The sequence below is a fragment of the Gymnogyps californianus genome, chromosome 1 (genome assembly GCF_018139145.2).
Source record: "Gymnogyps californianus isolate 813 chromosome 1, ASM1813914v2, whole genome shotgun sequence".
Classification (NCBI taxonomy): domain Eukaryota; kingdom Metazoa; phylum Chordata; class Aves; order Accipitriformes; family Cathartidae; genus Gymnogyps; species Gymnogyps californianus.
In genome coordinates this window covers 83,775,081-83,794,046 of record NC_059471.1, presented here as the reverse complement: position 1 = coordinate 83,794,046, position 18,966 = coordinate 83,775,081, and the positions used below count along the sequence as shown (strand labels likewise).

General features: G+C 35.4%; 1 protein-coding gene across 1 annotated transcript in view; it reads right to left on the bottom strand.

The window, feature by feature from the left end:
• Positions 1–4,138: 4,138 nt before the first annotated feature.
• The window catches only part of MOSPD2 (motile sperm domain containing 2), a 39,064-nt gene continuing 24,236 nt past the window's right edge, over positions 4,139–18,966 (bottom strand). The window contains exons 9-15 of the mRNA XM_050898154.1: positions 16,941–17,111; positions 14,011–14,123; positions 10,216–10,312; positions 9,309–9,405; positions 8,524–8,653; positions 6,621–6,723; positions 4,139–6,087 (exon numbers count right to left, since the gene is read on the bottom strand). Coding sequence (XP_050754111.1) covers positions 5,941–6,087; positions 6,621–6,723; positions 8,524–8,653; positions 9,309–9,405; positions 10,216–10,312; positions 14,011–14,123; positions 16,941–17,111 — 858 coding nt within the window. The 3' untranslated portion in view covers positions 4,139–5,940. The remainder of the gene's footprint in view (positions 6,088–6,620; positions 6,724–8,523; positions 8,654–9,308; positions 9,406–10,215; positions 10,313–14,010; positions 14,124–16,940; positions 17,112–18,966) is intronic.

Below are 18,966 nucleotides of genomic sequence, written 5' to 3'. Positions count from 1 at the left end.
TGAAGCATCTGTGGTGTTTGCCCAGATTCACTTTTCCTTTCAGCAATTTATCAATTGTAGCATTCTAGAAAATAAAAGCTTAACAAATTCTGTTTATGCTTCTTTTCCACACTACTGTTGTAAACTATATTTATTTAAATAGTGTTCCTCATTTCTAGCATTTTCCCTGGAGCTTGAAGAACAGGTGTTCAGATATAGCTCCAAGCTGTCAAAAATGAAACTGGCAAAGATTTTAACAGATACAGGGCTGAGGAAATACAAGAAAGTTGTAATTTTGAATAATTAAACACCACACAGGATTTGTTAGACTACATCATCATTACCCTAAGGATATCTTAATTCAGATTTCATCATAAACACAAAATGGGATGATGGTCATGGTGGGACTGATACTGGAGACTTGGATTTGAGTTCTCGTGTCTGAAGCATTTCTTTGCAAATCTAAGGAAACCACAATGGATCTGAACCAAAACCTATCAAGGTTGCTTTTGTTCCCTCTCCTGGGTGCAAAATTAGGGGAACACTTGCTCTAGAGACACTACTTAGACTGCTGTGGGAAGAGCACATCATTATGTAGCATTGCTCCACCTTGCCCTCCTGACTTTCTGGATAAAACTGGTATGTGGGGTGAATATTTATCACTTTCTCATCAAGCAGCAATGCCAGTTTATTGTGTGGCTGCTTCACAGTATACACACATGTACTGGGGTAACATGGGTAGACGTAACCTGTTATTTGTAGTTGGGTCTGTAACAGAAAGTACATATTCTACTATCTGTTCCTTCTGGTAAGTTCCAATAGGCCACGTCTTTTGCTCCTCAGTCAAGTAAGTTTGTGTAGATGTATTTATTTCAGGAGCAAGGTCTGATCAAGACCAACGAAAAAAGAGGCACGGTGACTAAATGTTTTTGAAAAATGAAAAAAAAAATTCCTTGAATACTTTCAAGGAAACCACTGCTTCTTGCCGGCTGAATCACCATCAAGTGTCGGCATATCTCATGGGCTAATCAAGATGAACGAAACACATAATTTACCATCCTTCTAACAAGATATTTTTAACAGGAAGCAAAACCTCCAAAAATATTTTGCGAAAAACCACCAAGTGTCAGTAAAATAATGAATACATACATTCTACCGCTGACCAAAGAAAATGAAAGATAAATAAACAGAAGTTACAGACATTTTTTTCATATTTAGGTTTTCCGAATTTCAACCAACTCCAATACAGTGCTAATATAGCACAACTGGTATTAAGAGAATTAAAATAGAACAGAGAAAGTATTACTAACAGATCAAGAGACCCTGAACTGGTGTAAGGAAGAACATAGCAGTCCTTTGAGTGGGCTACTGCTACACTTTGGACTATGGTGAAGCCTATAATGACTGGCAACTGATAAATAGGGTTTTTTTTCCCTAAAGGGCTTTGTGTTTGGACTTTGTCATTAACTTCAGCAATAACATCAGAATGAATTGCCTACTGCAATCTAAAAAACAAGTGCTATTAGCTGCAATCATACAGCAACAATTGAGCACTCTTCAGCTGTTAGCCCAGTGCTTCTTTCAGTGTTCAGGAAAACAGAAGTGACTTAGAGCATGCCAAGTAGGTAGGCTGATGCACCAGTCTTGTGAATGAAGTAAACCAGGAGCTGAGATACCTACTGGCAAAAATCTCGCAAGCTGCTTACTCTTTGCTCATACAACTCGGGGATTTCAGTACTTCTACTCAGAACTAGCAAAGTGGTAATTGCACAGATCTGCTAGGAAACTAGCTAAATCAGTCTCAGCCAAGACAGGCACATAGAACTTCACTCACCTCCTCTAGAAAGAAGGAAAACCTCCCAACCACTGCCACGCTTCTGGAGAGGTGGATTTTCTGTACTTTATTTTTCAAGTTGGGTCTATGTGTACTACTGTAGGCATTCACTACAGAAGTGGCAAAAGCAAAAATAGTGAGGTTCGAATTGAAAAGTGGGACTGAAATGACTGAGAAAACTGAAAGCGGGAGGTTAATGCTTCTTACCAGCTGCAGGAAACACAGAGCCAGAAGCTGCTGATGCTAAAGTGTGCCCAAGAAATAGGCATGCTGAAAAGCATTGCTAATTTGAATCATTAACTTGCAATCACTTACCTGTGTTAACACATACATAATGGAAATGTAGCAACTGCTGTAATACAGTCAGTAATTCCCCAGTGAGCCATCTTCCAGGGAACAGGGAACAATAAGCCATGCGCTTCAGAAACTGACTTAAGATGTCTTCTTTAACCTCTGAAAAGAACACTCAGCCTGCTCTTCCTGGCTAATTAGAACTGATTAGCTCTTGCTAAACTAATACATATACTGTAAATACAGACATCTTCGTGTCTCGGACACAACACCCTATGGAACTATGACAAGATCTAAACCAGTGAATTCTTACAGCCACCTGTGATGCATTTTGCAGAACAGTGTTGTTTGGTCAGTTTTCAAATTTATTCTATTATTCTGACTGAATGTCCGCTTTCACAATAAAGCCATAGAAAAAGAAAGAACTAACACTGTCGTTTATTAACAGAACAGCATTTATACCCTTATGCTGCCAGTCCAACTACATAGAAAGCACGAGGATCCCCAAGATGGCGCAGTGACTTAAAATGCTCTCTGCAAAACTCCATACAGTCAAGAAAAGCCACATAAACTGACATCTGGAAGCAGGGACAAATGCTTGAGAGAACCTGAACACAGACATTAGAGACAAATCAGTTACGGCAGGGAATCACTGATGAAATAGAAGGCAATTAAAAAACCCTGTTCCTGGCTCTGCTGCTCCTCCCCCCCCCCCCTTTTTTTTTTTACGAAATGTCTAAAATGTATTATGCTTGTCTGTGTCTATTTTTCTAAAGAAGGGGGAGAATTACTTCCTATGTTAAAATATTATAATCAAGATTTTGTTTTCCCAAATTAGCCTACTCCAATGCTTTTCCTTAAGATACTTAGGTTTTGCATCTAATTAAAAAACCTCAATATGACTGTGACCTTATGCAAAAATTCCTGTTTTCACTATTAAAAAAATATACTTCTCATGTAAAATAGATTTTTGATACCTCTTTGCTAGGAAAAGAGTATGTGCTCTTTGGGAGCACAAATTGCTAATTTTTAGGATTAATGTCATTGCTGTCTCTTAATTATTTGTATAGCCAAGATTAACTGCTAATCTACAATGAAGGAAAGGAAAATTAAATCTTGTATCTTGATAGTTCATGGAATCAAAACCTATTTTGTGAATTGTCTAAGTTCTAAAATGCCCCAGCTTTATAAACTGAGTATCATGTACTGTGAAAAAATAAAAATAAAAAATTTTAGAACAATCTTTTGTCTATTCTCTCAATTTTGGGTATCGTATCAAATCACGTTACTGCTGTGCACTCTGTAACTTCAGTGTGTATTAGACACAAAACCTTCCAAAATGGACTGGCTGAAATCTGTGTTTCCAGGGGTTGGCAAACAGAACCTGAAACTACTAACAACAGAAAACTGGGAAAATACTGATGGATCACCGTATGTTTTGTGATAATAGAAACAATGACGTTCTCACAGAAGAAAAATACAAAGTAGATTGCTGTCAACTTCTATTTAAGAAAAAATAGTGTTACTTTGTCTTTTCTTTTTTTTTTTTTTGCTTATATATATTTTTCCATTTACTGTGTGATGTCTAAGTAATAGTTTTACCAAGATATATGTATTTGTATTGGGTGGATTTGCATTATTTGTGCCACGGCAGCGTTTACATGCCAATACCATGTGCTATGTTATTATGTTAGGCGCTCTGTCTAAGAATTCACGATCATCTATTTTACATCTGTCTCAGAAGTATCATCACAACTATTATACAACAGACTATGGGTTACTACCATATTGACCCCTCCTTCATATTAAGTATCTGCAGACTAACAAGAGAACCAAAACCTCAGGAGATGCAGCTATTTTTAAAAGACTAAACATTCAAGACTACATATATCCTTATATTTATTTTGTAACTGTATTTTTCTAAAACATATTAAAATAGAAAAGATGTTCATTTGATTCATCATACAAAGAACATACCAACATAGTAATAAAATACTGAAAATATATGGAAGCACCAAAACATTAAAATATTCATATTGGCAAAGACTCTAAGAATATATTTCTTGCAATTTTACAGTAAAGTGCTATTCAATCCATTCAAATTAAGGAATCGGCATTTTAATAGCATGGTTATTATTATCTTAAGGTTACAAATTACTTCGTTACCTTTCTCAATAAGACAGCAACCCATTTTATTGGAAGCGAAGCATCTGAGTTGCATGCACGTGAAAATAACCTAAGTAACAGCTTCATAGTAAGCAGTGAACAATGTAAGTTGCCAACTCATTAAGAAAACAAAATACTGAGAAGCAAACTGAACAGAAATGAGATTAGTGAAAAATGAAGAAAATGTAGATGTGGTAAAACATTGTATAAATTAAGAAAGGACAGAAGACTGTGCACCAAACAGTTCTGTAGACTTGCCTTTTACATGGTAATTTTTTTAGTAATCATATTGCTGCTTTATGAGTTAATCTGTTTATTAATGCATTTTTTTAAACTGCCCTTTTCTATTTCCTAGAAATCATACTACATCTACAACACACTGGAGAGATACTGTAAGCAAAAAGACAGAAGCAGAGTATGACCTTTATTTTTCCTCAATAATCTCTTCTCATCTATTGAAGTCAGCAGACAAAAATCTGTTGCAAAGCCAATTTGTAGCAAAAATTAATTCTAGTAAAGAAATTATTTTAAATTTTTAGACCTCATCAAGAGTGAAAATTTTAAATGTATGAAAGATACCATCAGTCTCCTTTTAAGTGTTTATCATTTTAATATACATATTTACAGCAAAGAGTACAAAGAATCCTTGTTAGCATAAGTTCTCACTAGCTTCATACACCATTTCCACAACAGTTTCTGAGAAATGGCAGATATAACACTTTTGTGTTGCCTTCAACAATATTTAATCTTCCTGACTTGCTTTTTTCAAAAATTCATCTGTAATCTAAGCATATTGCACATATCAGAATAAGTTCTTACATTGACTATTCATGAGCCTTTTCATGAACCAGTAATAGGTCATCAAAAGTCAACTCTCCCACTCCTTCCACAATTTGACTAAGAGTTGCTTTCAAAAAAAAAAAGAAAAAGAAAAGAAAAGAAAAGAATAGGAATAGTGTCTCATCATGATTATTTCATTAGTATCTTTGGAATCAAAGATGGGTTATATTCCTGGTCAATATGGCTGTGTGTATGTTATTTGTTAGGAAATATTTACAATCACTTTGCATTCAGAAAAAGCACAAAAATAAGGAATTTAACCAATGAAAGCAATGAGCCTGAATTACCAAAATAATCACTAACAACAAATACCTTCCTTTATATGTGCATGTACATAGATTATATAAAAAATCTGCCTGTACTACATAGTTTCTCTCAGTTTTCCTGAACGAACAGATTAACCTTTAGAATACACTAAGCTGACTGCTTGCACCTTCTATGAGAGTAATTCAGAATGTGAGAATGAATATGATGAAAAGAAATTAAATACTGTATTTAAGTAGTTGAATAGAGGAAAAAAAACCTAAATAGTTTTAAATTATGTTGTATTTGGTTTCCTCCTTCCAGTTCAGTAGTATTTATTGAGTTGTACAGTGAAAGTAGGTCCTAGCTCTAACATCTTCCTCATGCTCTGTTCTAAGTGTCAACTTCCAGTTATTTCCTTTGCTGGTCATTTATTTCTTCTTTTTTTTCAGCAAGTTGTATCATCGTTCATTGTTGTGGGCTCACAAACCTCATTTTGGCAGCTCCAGAATCCGAGTGCAATACTGTAATCTCTTCCACTCCAACCACCCATGATAAGCAGCACATCCAGTGCACAGCCATTCTTTTTAGCTTCTCTGGGTATACGCCAGGTAGAAGCAGAAGGCAACAACAGCAACTGACAGTAATGATAAAACAACTGACAACTGCTGGAACCAGAGGCAGCGATCAATCTGCTCTTGAAGTCTTTTATTAATTTGCAGTAAACGAGTTAGCTGAAAATAGAAACAGTTTCATTAAATAAGAATTACTGCACATGAAAGTCCTTGTTAATTTAGAGCTATTTAGCCAATAACTATATAGCAGGGGGGGAAGAAAAAAAGAAAAAAAAAAAAAGACTTCTCTTAGTGATCTCTTAGTGATACTTTTTCTATCACTACATACTTCAGGACTCTGTTCCACTAAAGGAGCTTCAAATCTTAAGTTATGGACAGCCCATATTGCCTGTATCAAGCAGGTGACATCTTTACACTAAGAGGCAAAAGATACCGCTGAGGCTCATTAATACCCCAGGTCTGTAATACACACAAGAGGAATGAGCAAACTGCATTGAAAGTAGTATTTTATTAAACCATTGCCGTTCAACAAAATAATTAAATCACTATCGCTGATTTAGTTACTTTCAATTGCTGAGCTTTTCAAATAGTATAATTTACAAAGTACCAAAGAGATTTAGGACAATTTCTTTTTATCTCTATCATATTTTATAATTTTGTTCAATATTCAGCAGAAAGGAACACACTATTACCTGTATATGTAAATCTTCATTGGTTTTTGCTGGAATATTAAATGTGTTCTCTTTTAATGTCAGAGAAGAAGGCTTACTGCTTTCTACGACATGACACCTAAGCCTGTGAAAGGGGGAAAAAAATACGCACCAAAAATCATAAATTGAATGTAACTTTGTATAATTAATAGTAAACAGTCCATCTAACAGTTATTATATGCGCTTTATCATCTGTTCTGGTTGATTAATTTTCTAAATGACTATTGCAATGATAGTCTGAAAAGGCTTCCTCAGGCCACCAATTACGTTTTGACAGCTTTTGATATAGAAAGCAAGATCAAAATTATCTGCATGCTCAGTTAAAATATATCTTCATCATTTTAAATTCATAGCACAGGATGCACTGGATTATTCAGTCAAATACTTACTACCAAAGATGCAACAGTTTATTGAACAGCAAACAAAATCTAAAGGTTTTCTTTCCATTTTAAACCTTAGCAACAACATTTTTCATAGTCTACCTCTTCCACAGTTGAAAATGCAGGAACAGAATTTCAAGCCACAATTGAAGGTAGTGGAATCCTACACAATTCATAAAATACAGCAGAAGCTCCTCTGATAACATGCAAGTCAATTAGTGTGGGAATGAATTTATTTGCTAAAGAAATGGTTAAACTGAGGCTGTGGCATTTTTCTATTTTAAGGAAAGAGAAACACTAAAACTTCTCCAGCAAGACAAAACAAAAAAAGGGACAAATACGTGTAATAAAATCTAAGTAGATTCCTCAGATAAAGTAATTGCACATATAATATTAAAGAGACAATAACTGTATTCTCCACTACTTTTAATCTAGGTTTAATAAAAAGTAAAGTTCAGTTTTGTATTCATCAGTAACATACGTACATGGCACACTTTGCAGGTGATAAATTTAATATAATCAAATAATCTCTCCCTATTGTTTCAGGGTCTGTCTTAAAAAAAATTGCAACATTTATGCAAGGAAGCTTAGGGTCACTCACGTGACATAGATTTTGTTTAATAGAGAAATACGGGATAAGCATCTGAAGCAAAGATAGAGCAAGACTTAGGCATCAAGTCTCGAAAATACTTTTTCCATGTAAATATTGGCCTTGGGGGGGTAAAGACAGCTCAAAAAAAAAAAACAAACCCACACAAACAAACAAAAAACTCCGCCAAAAAACCCAGGAACAATGTAAAGTAAAAATACAGTCAAATTACTTTTCTTTTAAAGATAAAACAGCATCTCGATATCATAGCTCTAGGACTTCCAGATGAAGGCGAACTACGATGAACTTCTAGAAATGTACAATGATACAACTAGATGTGAACGGATGAGAGACAAGAGTAATGGGTATATTTAAAAGAGTGTATGGGGAAATGTATTTTCCTAGTGGTATTTTTTCACCATTAAATATGGAAAACACACATATGAACATGTGATAGGTTTTACAGAAATTTTCTGCAAAATTATGATTTTTCCCTAGCAGAAAGGGAATTATATTTTAATATTGTCTAGAAAACAGTTTTGCATTTGATATGTTTTCTTTCCTTGCTTGTTTCTTTTTAGAAAACTCAAGTGGCACATTCTTATTTAAAAAAAAAAAAAAAAATCTACTGTCCATGTGTATTGTCACATCTATTCACATTTTTTACTTAACTCTTAATCAGCACAAGAACAATAGCAATAAAAAGAAGAGCATGTGCGGAATACCATGGCATTTTATGCATTAAAAACACCGCTAATCAGTTAAAACAGAGCAGAAGCCTCAGCAATATACTTCAGTCAGTAAGCACACAACTGGGTTTGGAGAATCTGTCACTGATTATGATATACAAGTGCTATAAATCAGCTAAATCATAATGGCTAAAAAACCCCCTGTCAACAGAAAACTGTATGCTCACCTATGTTCCATCACTTTGGTCCTAGGGACTTCTTTCCAAAACTGAGTCAGTTCTGGTACACCTGCTCCAGAAGACTGGTCCATTTCTGCCGCCATTATGAGGAAACGATCCTGCAGAGAAGCTGCAAAACCTGCCCTCAAAGAAAAAAAAAAAGCAAAAGTGTGCTTCGATAAAATGACAATATTACAAAGTGTATACAAGCATTTTTGAACAAAAGTGTTTTAAAATGAGAGCTTGTTTATTGCAGAACATCGGACACTGACTTATTAGAAATAAAAATAACGAAATCATTCTCTTAAGCTCAACACTTTTGATTACACTTTTCCCAAAATTCTACACTTTCATTTTAACAGAACTAGTTTCATCTGAACGATTCAAGGACAACCCAGAAATCTGTAAAGAATGCATTCTCCAGCACATTCACCTGTCCTTGCAACAATTTAGGAAACCGATTTACCACAGATAAACTCCCACTGTAACAGAGCACAAGTGAGACAGCTGCCACTGCGACTTTTTTTTTAAAGACAAGAAACAGAATGGGCTGCAGACAACAGCTGTTTATGCCTAAGTGGAGTAGTAAATCAGTACAGGCAGTTACTCAAATGCTGTCTGATATCCATGGTTTTTTACAAATAGTAACATTCTCATACAACAGTCAAGTAGACATGGGTGTCAGTCAGTTGTACACCCCAGCAAGTACATACAAAGGTTGGTATCTAGAGCATCAGCCTGTCAATAAAACTTGTCCAGACTTCTTAAAAATTCTATTGTAAGATTTTACTTACCACCATGAAGAGAGACTATTATATCCAATGATGTGCCAGGTTCACAGCTGCTGTTACTGGGTTTAACTCTGTATTTTTCAGGAGCAGTCGTTCTCACCTATAAACAAGAAATACCAAGCAAGCACATAGTAAATGCATGCACAAACTATGACTTTCATAACCTCCCTCATTCTGTAATAACTAAAATCCCCAAAAGCTTAAATATTAAGACATGGTAATACATACAGTCTTTAAAATACTTTATTTCATAGGAGTCATCAGACACTGGTATTTCACTTTTTCCTCTCTCTCAACCACTTCTATCCTTTCTTTTCTGGCATATGCTATTTTTCTCTCTTATACACATATTTAAAAAGAGCCAAGAATATCAAATGGACTATGTGTTAAAGTTTTTAATATGAAAGTATGGAAACTTTAGTTATTTGTGCGTGCAGAGAACACAAAAGATGTGGTGGAAAACCAAATCAAGATGCAAGTCAACTCAGTATTTCTGAAGCAAACTTAACAGCATTCCTTTGATGGCAACATTTGCAGATGGAGCTGCATCTTTTTGGAGCATTACTAACTTGTTCCCAGCCAAGATTTAAAAAGGAGAAAAAGTCTAAAAAGTTGACTTTTCAATGCTCAAGCCTTTCTTTTTCAGGAAGTATTAGACTCTCACTAAAGAACTAACCATCACCATAGCTCTTTTTCAGTCAGTGCTCCAAAGATTTGTATTACTGATGATCCCCTTTGGGGTGGTACACAATAGGCATGAATTCAGCCAGAAGATTTCTTTGATCTGCTTCAAACATCACAACAGAATAAAAATTTAGACTTACAAGTGGGTTTAATAGTATTTCTTCCTCCTTACCCAAAACAAGAAAGTTACACATTTAGTAAATCACGCCACACATAAAATGCTTACCTTAAAAGCCACTATGTTTTTAGTGACATTTGTGAGAACTATCAAACATTTTTTCTCTCCAGTTTCTTTGGATCCAAAATACAGCTCTTCTGCTGGGCTAATAAGAAATTTAAAAAGAATTAGTTTCTTCAAATTATCTTTACAACATATCATAGAAAAACCTGACCACACCTACAGGAAAATAAAATACTTTCAACCCTGCAGCTACAGTCACTATAAACAGTTTTTCCATCAAAAACGCTGTGAAAACAAAATGCAGAAATTTTGTAGTGAAGCTCAGGGTTGACTCATGGCCACAAGTGGACCTAGCTGCCTCAGCTGATTGCTGCCCTTGACTTCTTCCATCTGGAAGAGTGTGACCATCTGCAACAGCAGGAATAGCCAAGAGATATATACAGTCACTTCAGCCACTGCATCTTAGAGTGGTACATTAAGGGAAAACATCATTAATTTTAATTTATGCTAATATTAAAGAGTATAAGGTGTCACAGACAGGGAGTAATTTCCACCTCATACATCTATCCTTGTAACGGGTATAGTGCACACTTAAGAGGAGCAGGCAGATATCCGCGAGTGACAATCATTTCAACCACTACAGCTAAATTCACTTGTACTTATGAGTCAGTCTTCACATACTTCTGGTGACACATGCATAAATAAAGTTATTGCTTGTTTTTAATATTTTTGTGCAATTAGGAGACCATGCATGAAATCTTTTAAACCATATCAAACTAACACAACTCATTTTGGAATAAGCATTCAAATGAATACTACTATGCAAAAAGTAGGGCATGCTCATATACTACAAGATGAGAGGTAACTCAAGTAACAAGTGAAAAAACTGTTTTCTTGCAATATGTCACATTAGGAGTACACAAAGAACTGCCATACTACGCAGTACTACAGAACTGCATGTTCTTTTGACAGAAAGCCTTTTTCAAAAGATGTGTTACTTTTTTTTTTTCCCTTCTCCCCTTTTTAGAATGCCAATTTCATGTTAGTTTGATCTCCTCCTCAAAAGACCTCCTTTTACAGTACCAATCCTTCTTTCTTCTCTCACTTAAAACCAACCAGTGTATGAGCAGAGAAGAAAAATCCTTGGTGCTGTAGGGCAAGCCTGAACGCCTATGCTAGAAGCAGAGTCCAATGGTGACTCTGTGTGTGTGCGGGTGCCTATGTTTTACAATGCATTAGACAGTCCACATGACATTTTTTTTTTCTTTTTGGTGAGGAAGAAGGAAACATGCTGTGTGAGGCAGAAAGCAAGAAACTGATGGGTTTAAAACAGATTAATAGGGTAACTGTATCCCCTTCTCCTCTCAGTTTTTTTTTGTTCCCAAATTCTCAACTTAAGTAACCAACAACAGTAGGGAAAGAAAGGATTGTAGTTACAAAGTATTTTGACCATCTTAATACTGTACTATTGCAGCTGTGTGTTACAGCAATTGCAAGATGAACCATAAATGAGACAGGAAGGCATTAACTAGCACCAAAACAAGCCACAAAAAGAGTTCAAGGAAACGAACATTCCACGAGAGCCTGATCTTTCTTGTTCCACCACCATGGCTACTGGGGCTGGGGGGGGGGGGGGGGGGGGGGGGCAGGGAAGAAAATAAAAGAAATGGGGCTTGGGGGCCACTGCTGTACACCTGTTGTCTGTGAAATCAACCAGTTCCATAGTGTCGAGGGTGGGTGGCATGTACTTGTTGGGAGGGCAGGGCGTTTTATTTTAAGTGAACGCCCAAGCTTTTTAATTTTTACAGAAACACTACTTTCTTTCCTCTGATGTGTGTGGGGTAACCATTTGAGCTTGTACTAAAAATTCTCATCTCAAAGTACACCACAACATGAGCTAGTCTTCTGCCAGACAGTGCAAGTAAACAGCTGCTTTTTGTCTTACCAAATAAATTCATTTATTGAGGAGGAAGGTCAACAATGACCAGTCTTTCGTAGTAAGGTATGCAAGGCAAATGCAATAGTGGTCTAAACCAGGGAGACAGACAACTAGTGAGTATGACTACAAATACAAGAAACAGAAGAGCACAAGTACCCAGCTTTGGTCACACACCAAAGCCAACAAGTACTAAGCAGTGGTAGGTAAGGAATATCCTTGCAGGGGGTCTAAGAGGCCTCACTGAGTCTCCTGCAGCAGCAGAGAGGCACAGAAAGGCTGCCAGTTCTTGGCGCATGGTGCCAGAGCTGCTGTGCCTCAGCTTCCCAGTCAGGGTCTAGGCTGCTTCCTTCACAGGGCAATGCTGGTATCAGCAAGGACACAAGCTAATTATACTGGCAGAGCTTATAGTCTCTGAGATAGGTGCCTGTGGCTAGTTATAAAAAATGGCACTATACACTATCAGTTCAACTATCACATTTCAGTTCAGTGTCCTGAGAAAGATTCCAGGGAAATAAAAACTCGTTCTAGCTTCTACAGAGTTAGAGTATTAATAGAGAGCAACAACTGCACATACTCTGAAGAGCTTACTTAAAAAAACCAAACAAGGACAATGGAGACACCAGTATTTTATTTTCCATGATAGCAAGACTACAAGTATTAGCACCTCTATACTTGACTAAGTTTACTCATTCATGTAATTTACATGAACTCCAACACTTCTATTCCAATGGTAGAACTTGAAAAATTTTAAGAGAAAAAAGGTGCAGTTTGTGTGGGGGTTTTGGGTGTTGTTTTTGTTTGTTTGGGGGTTTTTCGGTTGTTTGCTTGTGGTTTTTTTGTTAGCTTTGTGGTTTGGGTTGTGGGTTTTTTTGGTTATGGTTTTTTTAAAGTGGATGGAAGAACATAGCTTCTTTTGTCATAGGGACAGAAGATTTTAAACATTCTTTTAAAATCACAATTCTGCAGTCTATGCCTTTGTCCTGCCATACAAGAAACTAAGTCTATACAGAGGAGGTTTTTGAACAAAGGACTATAAAGAATTTTCATTTCAAAACCAGGAAAATTTGACACATACAAAATATTTTTTGATGCTAATGAGCAAGTCATTATTCAAATTCATTCCAAAACTAATTCAGTACAGCACTTACAAAATTAGCTAAGGAATTACCTATAAATTAGATATTTTCTTCATTCATCTAATAGCAAACTGGAAGTGAAAATAGAAGTTAACATCTAAATTAATTTCTAAACAAGCATCTTAACCTGAAAGGCAGTGAGAAAAAAAAGTGATATTGGCCAATTGATTTTTTCCCCCCCCTAGTTTAATGATAAAAAGCAGATAAACTGCACGATGTAAGCATCTTGGATGACAAAATCTTCTGAGCAGATATGCCATTTATACTTCCCACACAAAATAAACTGGACCCATTCATTAAGTTTAATTGGTGCAAACTACTAGTGTAGACGTTTACACCATCTTAAGTTAAAAGAATTCGAGCAAGATTGAACAGTGAAAGCTGTCTTTGTAAATGCAGTTTTTTCTTAAGCCAATGCAATCAATATCAATCCACTGCTCTCATTACAGATGAGCACAGGTTTAACTAAATCCAGTGACAGGCAGTTTTTCAATATAAATGAAACCATAAAATACTTCTATGATTCTATGAAATCTACACCTACTAATTAGTACAAAAAGCATGCCAATGGTGACACGAAAAGATTCACTGAAAACATGTAAAACCGAAAAATCCTTTCAGCTTTGTAAAAATAATTCTTAAAAGGATGTTTACAACTTGTTTTCCTCTAATAGTCTGAAAAAATAGGTTATTTTGAAAACCTAGTTCAGTACTCAAGTGTCCAAGGCACATTGTAAAAAAAAAATTAAAGAAGATTATTATTACCTGATATGTAATAAAGGTCCTTTAAAAGTGGTTAATGCTTTCTTTGCATTTTTTGGTTTGATCTCTGTTTTGTCAGTTTCCTCTGATTTGGAAATTTGTTCTATAGAATTAATCTGAGTAAAAATGATAGTTATAATGATTAACTAGAAACTTGGGTTACACAAGTTACAGAATCATGCAGGTATTTCAAAGAATATGAGGAGGCTTATTTCAACAATTTATATATTACAGACCAAGCTCAGTATGTATTCATTCCCTGAAGCTGCTTGAAGTCCACTGAATAAAATGATTTGTTATAGAAGTTACATAATGTATTAAACATGCACGAAACAAAACTTCTGCTTTGTTTTTTTCCATGTATTTTCCTGATGCTCAAGTTGGTTATTTTTTAAAACTCCAGACACGTTAAGTTATAGTATTCAAATATTTAAGATTATAAAGCACTGATGTTATTCTTCCACCACAAAACTTTAACAGACACCCCAATACAATCACTGCAACACTGAACAGAACACACAGTAACAATTCCACACTTTATTGCACTGCAGCGCTGCTAAACATATCTTCACTGCTTTTAGATGGAACTCTGAAGTATTGGAGAACTTAAATAACGCTGATTGAATTTGTACATCCAAAACTGCAGATATCTTAGGTTCTGAGGGTTTTCCTCTATCACATTAAGATAATACATGTCAGCAGGCCTGGACACCTTATTGTAAAAAAATGAAAGAACTCTGGAATTAAGTGCAAAATGGGGAGGGGGAGGAAATACAGAACACTGGAAGAATTAGTGACATCATGACTCATGATCAGCTAGCTGAACAGTACGCTTAGCCTTGTTTTTATTCCACTTAAAATACAGAGAGAAGACATGAAGATAATTCAGTTTATGTAAATTAGAAGTATGGGAATGAAAGGAATAAAAAATTTCATAGAAAATATGTTTTATAAAAAGAAACCACACAGCAATTTGATTTTCCTTTTTATAATTACAGTTATAGTAAAAGGTTAGTGTGTAAATACACTGCACTAGCTATGTGTTGGGCTTTATTCTACATAAATCTAACTAAAATTACCTTAGAAAATATTACTATAGCACACATTAAAGGTGGAGGCATCTACAGGACTGGCACTTACTAACCAAGTTTATCACTAATGGCTCCCTCTACTCTGTGGAAAGAAATAGGCCCTTCTATGGGATAGAGGAGGCATAAATATATAAAATAAATCAGATTCATTCTTATATGCAGACTCTTGTCGTCACAAAAGACTGGTAGTGCAGTAAATAATGAAGACAGTATCTCACAGATCACCTGAAATCTGTTAGTTTGGAAGCTGGCCTTATTAAAAAAAAAATATTTGAATATATATTTAGACACAGTCAAGTAAAAAATAATTAACTTGTAAATAAGAAATGCCAACCATTCTGAGACAATAAGGGAGTATTTCTGAAAAACACATTTTGGAAAAGAATATAACATTGAAGTGGCCAACAATGGTGTACTTGCTGTGGAAGAAATAACAAGTATTATTCTTAAATATGTGAACAGAAGAATAGTGAGTTGAAGCAAAACAATAATCTACTTTTTACAGAAACAGTACCAACAACAGTGAGATATGGTCTGACATTTTAGAAGTATGTTAAAGGTGAGGCCTTAAACATGCCTTAAGATTAATTAATACATGATGAGCATAAATGTCAATCTTAGTTCATTGAAAAGATTGAGTAGCAGCTTGATTATACTGTATTAAAAAAAAAGATTTGGTTTATGGTATTTTCTAGAGTGAAAAAAGTAAAAACACCCCTTAAGTAGAAAGCTGAAGTCAGCCAAGCAAATTAAAAACAAAACACACGCTGAGGCTATTAAGCACCAAAGCCAACTCACACACCGAACAGGTATTCTCCACATTTGAGAATGTGAATCTGAGAATTGGAGCTTGGAAGATATGCTACAACCAAAACAAGCTACTGAGTCTAACCATCAGGAAGTCACCATGGTTACGTAATGCTTCCTTTTGGCCTTAAGGTCAGTGAAATTATCTTTTTTTGAATAGCCAGCCAAGTTGCAAAGAACAACTGGACTACTGAAACTGAGCTGTGTGTTCCAAATTATTCTGACAAAAACTTAAAACAGTAAATGAAACTGAAATTGTAATATTAAAATATTCTACTCCATTAAACAGAAGTTTTGCAATTCATATTCCAAAATTTATTGTGGCACTGAAGTGGTGAATTTCAGATTTTTCCTACTGTTTTCAAGAGCAATATCCCCACTGACTATCCTTGCATATTCCTAAATATCACTTCATATGTACTTGTGTAAAACAATGCCTTTATATTTCTGGATAAACACCACTGCAGGAAGATTATATTGTAAAACAGGATTGATGGATTAGGGATACAATTTCTCCTGAGACTAAGTGAAAACTTTGACATGTTGAGATTTTATCAATAATTTAAGAAAACAAATTAACATCCGATAAAGTATATTTAACTGTTAATATTTTCTCATGTACATACTGACTTAAGCATCTGACAAAACTAGATGTATTTTAAGATGTACACCACTAGATATCCCAAGATTAAAAATAAACCAACTAGAAAAACATAACCTTTGAAAACAAAACACAAAACCCTTTTAAATTTTACTGTACAATTCACTATATTCCAGAGATACACTAAATATTTGGTACACATTTTACTCATTCAGAAGCATGAAACTGGTCTTAACAGACTAAGAAGCAAGGTTGAAACTGCAAGTATAATTTTCAGTTTTACTGGGTTCTTTTGTCAAACTGGAGGGCAGAAAAAAAAAGTGTTAAGAAAAACCAATCAAAGCAAAAGCCAGACAAGAAACAAAAATTATATGCCTCCTGTCCCACTTTGTAACCATTTAACTAGTCTTGCCTCAACCTTCAGAGTTAGATACCTTTTTCTGATTAAGGTTTTGTTCTTCATTCAGCTCCCCAGTCTCCTTGGTGTCTGCATCTATCTCTTCTTTACTTTCATGCTCATCTTCACTAGTAATGGGCCCATTTTCACATAAAGGAGTTTGAAAATCATCATCAACCAATGGAGGATAACTGTACTTGAAAGAATCCTAAAACATAAGGAGATTTTTAGAGGAGTAGTTATTTAGGAGGATGAGAAGTGCCTTCTCTAGTATTTTTTTAATGGAAATACTATCAATTAACTTTTGTTTCACATGACTTATGTTTCATTTATCCATTTTAAGTTGTACCCCTGTGAAGAAAGCTGACACTACCAATAGTTTTTATTTTATCAATAGTCAAATAAATACAGTCACCCAATGAAGCCACTAAATTGTAACCACTGTTGTTATTTATAGTCACAGAAGAATTGCAGAATCTGGTCTATCGAGGATCATTCAGTCTTAATGCTGAAGTTTTGCTCTTAGTTCTATGAAACGTGGTTTAAAATCTATGACAGCTATTTCTAAAGAATGTTCCAAAAGTGATGAAAAACTTCTTGTTCTTTGTATTTTAGTTTCATAATAACCACAGTTTTAAAATAAAAAAAGAAAACACAAAACCCAAAACCACGAAACAATCCCAAACAATCCCTCAAGTTTAACCTAGTGTGTGGACCTTTAACATATCCTGCAACTCAGACCTCAGTCTTTGGAATGCCAAATCAATCTAAAGACTGTATTCAAGACATCCGAGTAATGCAGAAGCAGCATACTGAAGTTCTCAATGCTTCTACGGTAAGGATATCTTTTCTATTGGAAGACCAGTAAAAAACAGTTTTTGCTAATTAGAAATTCTCTTGACATTCTCAAAATAGTTTTATTACATCTAATGTTAGAAACAGTGTTTAAACAGGGATCTCTGTTCCTACTGCATTTTCAAACAGTTTTAAACCCCAAGTAAACTGAATTAGTCTGTCAGCTTTTCCAGTGGAGGAGGAAAATAACATAGCTTTGACTCCTGTGAGGCAGACTTGAGTCATGCCCACAGTTCCCAAACTATGCTACCAGCAGGGAGTTAAAAAAAGGTGTTTCAATAGAGCTCTCCATAAGCAAGTACATTTTCTCAAATCAAAGAATATGTGATGTTGGGGGGGGGGAGGGGAAGGAAAAACCTTATATGAGTCCATTCAAAGAAACCCCAAACAAAACAGCACACTTCCTGCTAATCTATCATCAAGGCCTAAATCTCTCCTATTCTTCAGGCTGAAGGAACAGTTACAGACCTTTAGGTGAATGAAATGGGTATCCACTGGCTCAAGCAATATCCTATTAAGGGCCTAAAGAACAAGCTTTAATTATCAGTAACAGACTAATTCACTATTAGAAGAAGAGACTCCAGACTGTTAGAAACGTTAACAGTAGGCTTGCAGAATATTGACATCCTCCATTTGCAAATACAAGGCAGAAATAGCCTGCTTACCCTTAGCCAAACTGATAAAAAGGCTTTTCACTCCCTTCCAGCATATGATGAAGGGCGTATGACAAAGCGACCTTCATAAAGAGATGTTAACTTTGCTGCATATTTCACTTGGCCGCATTAATCCACAAAGCTGGGTAGCTTCAGCAGCTGAACAGAATCTCATCACTGGGACAACTCAAAGTCCCACACTTCCCAATCACAGTCCGTAAGTTTCAGTGACATGGGTTTGTCTACTAACAGGGTGAAAACCTCAGACAGGTAAACAAGACAGATTTATTTGATGCTTGATACATCCATTCTATAGACTAATGGCTTTCTTTTACAGCAGATGTAGAGACTTCACTATGTTTGGCAATTGTGGTAGAGATATCTTAATCACAGTAGTGATGTTTTCTAAGATTACAAGTACACAGTGGCCATGAAATCACACACAAAATGCCTAGTGATGTCTTAACTTCAGACTGCTGCTCTACAAAAGGTACTTCCAAGAAAACAAGCTATGGGCTATCCATTCAGATACCCAGGTGAAGAGCACAGCATTCT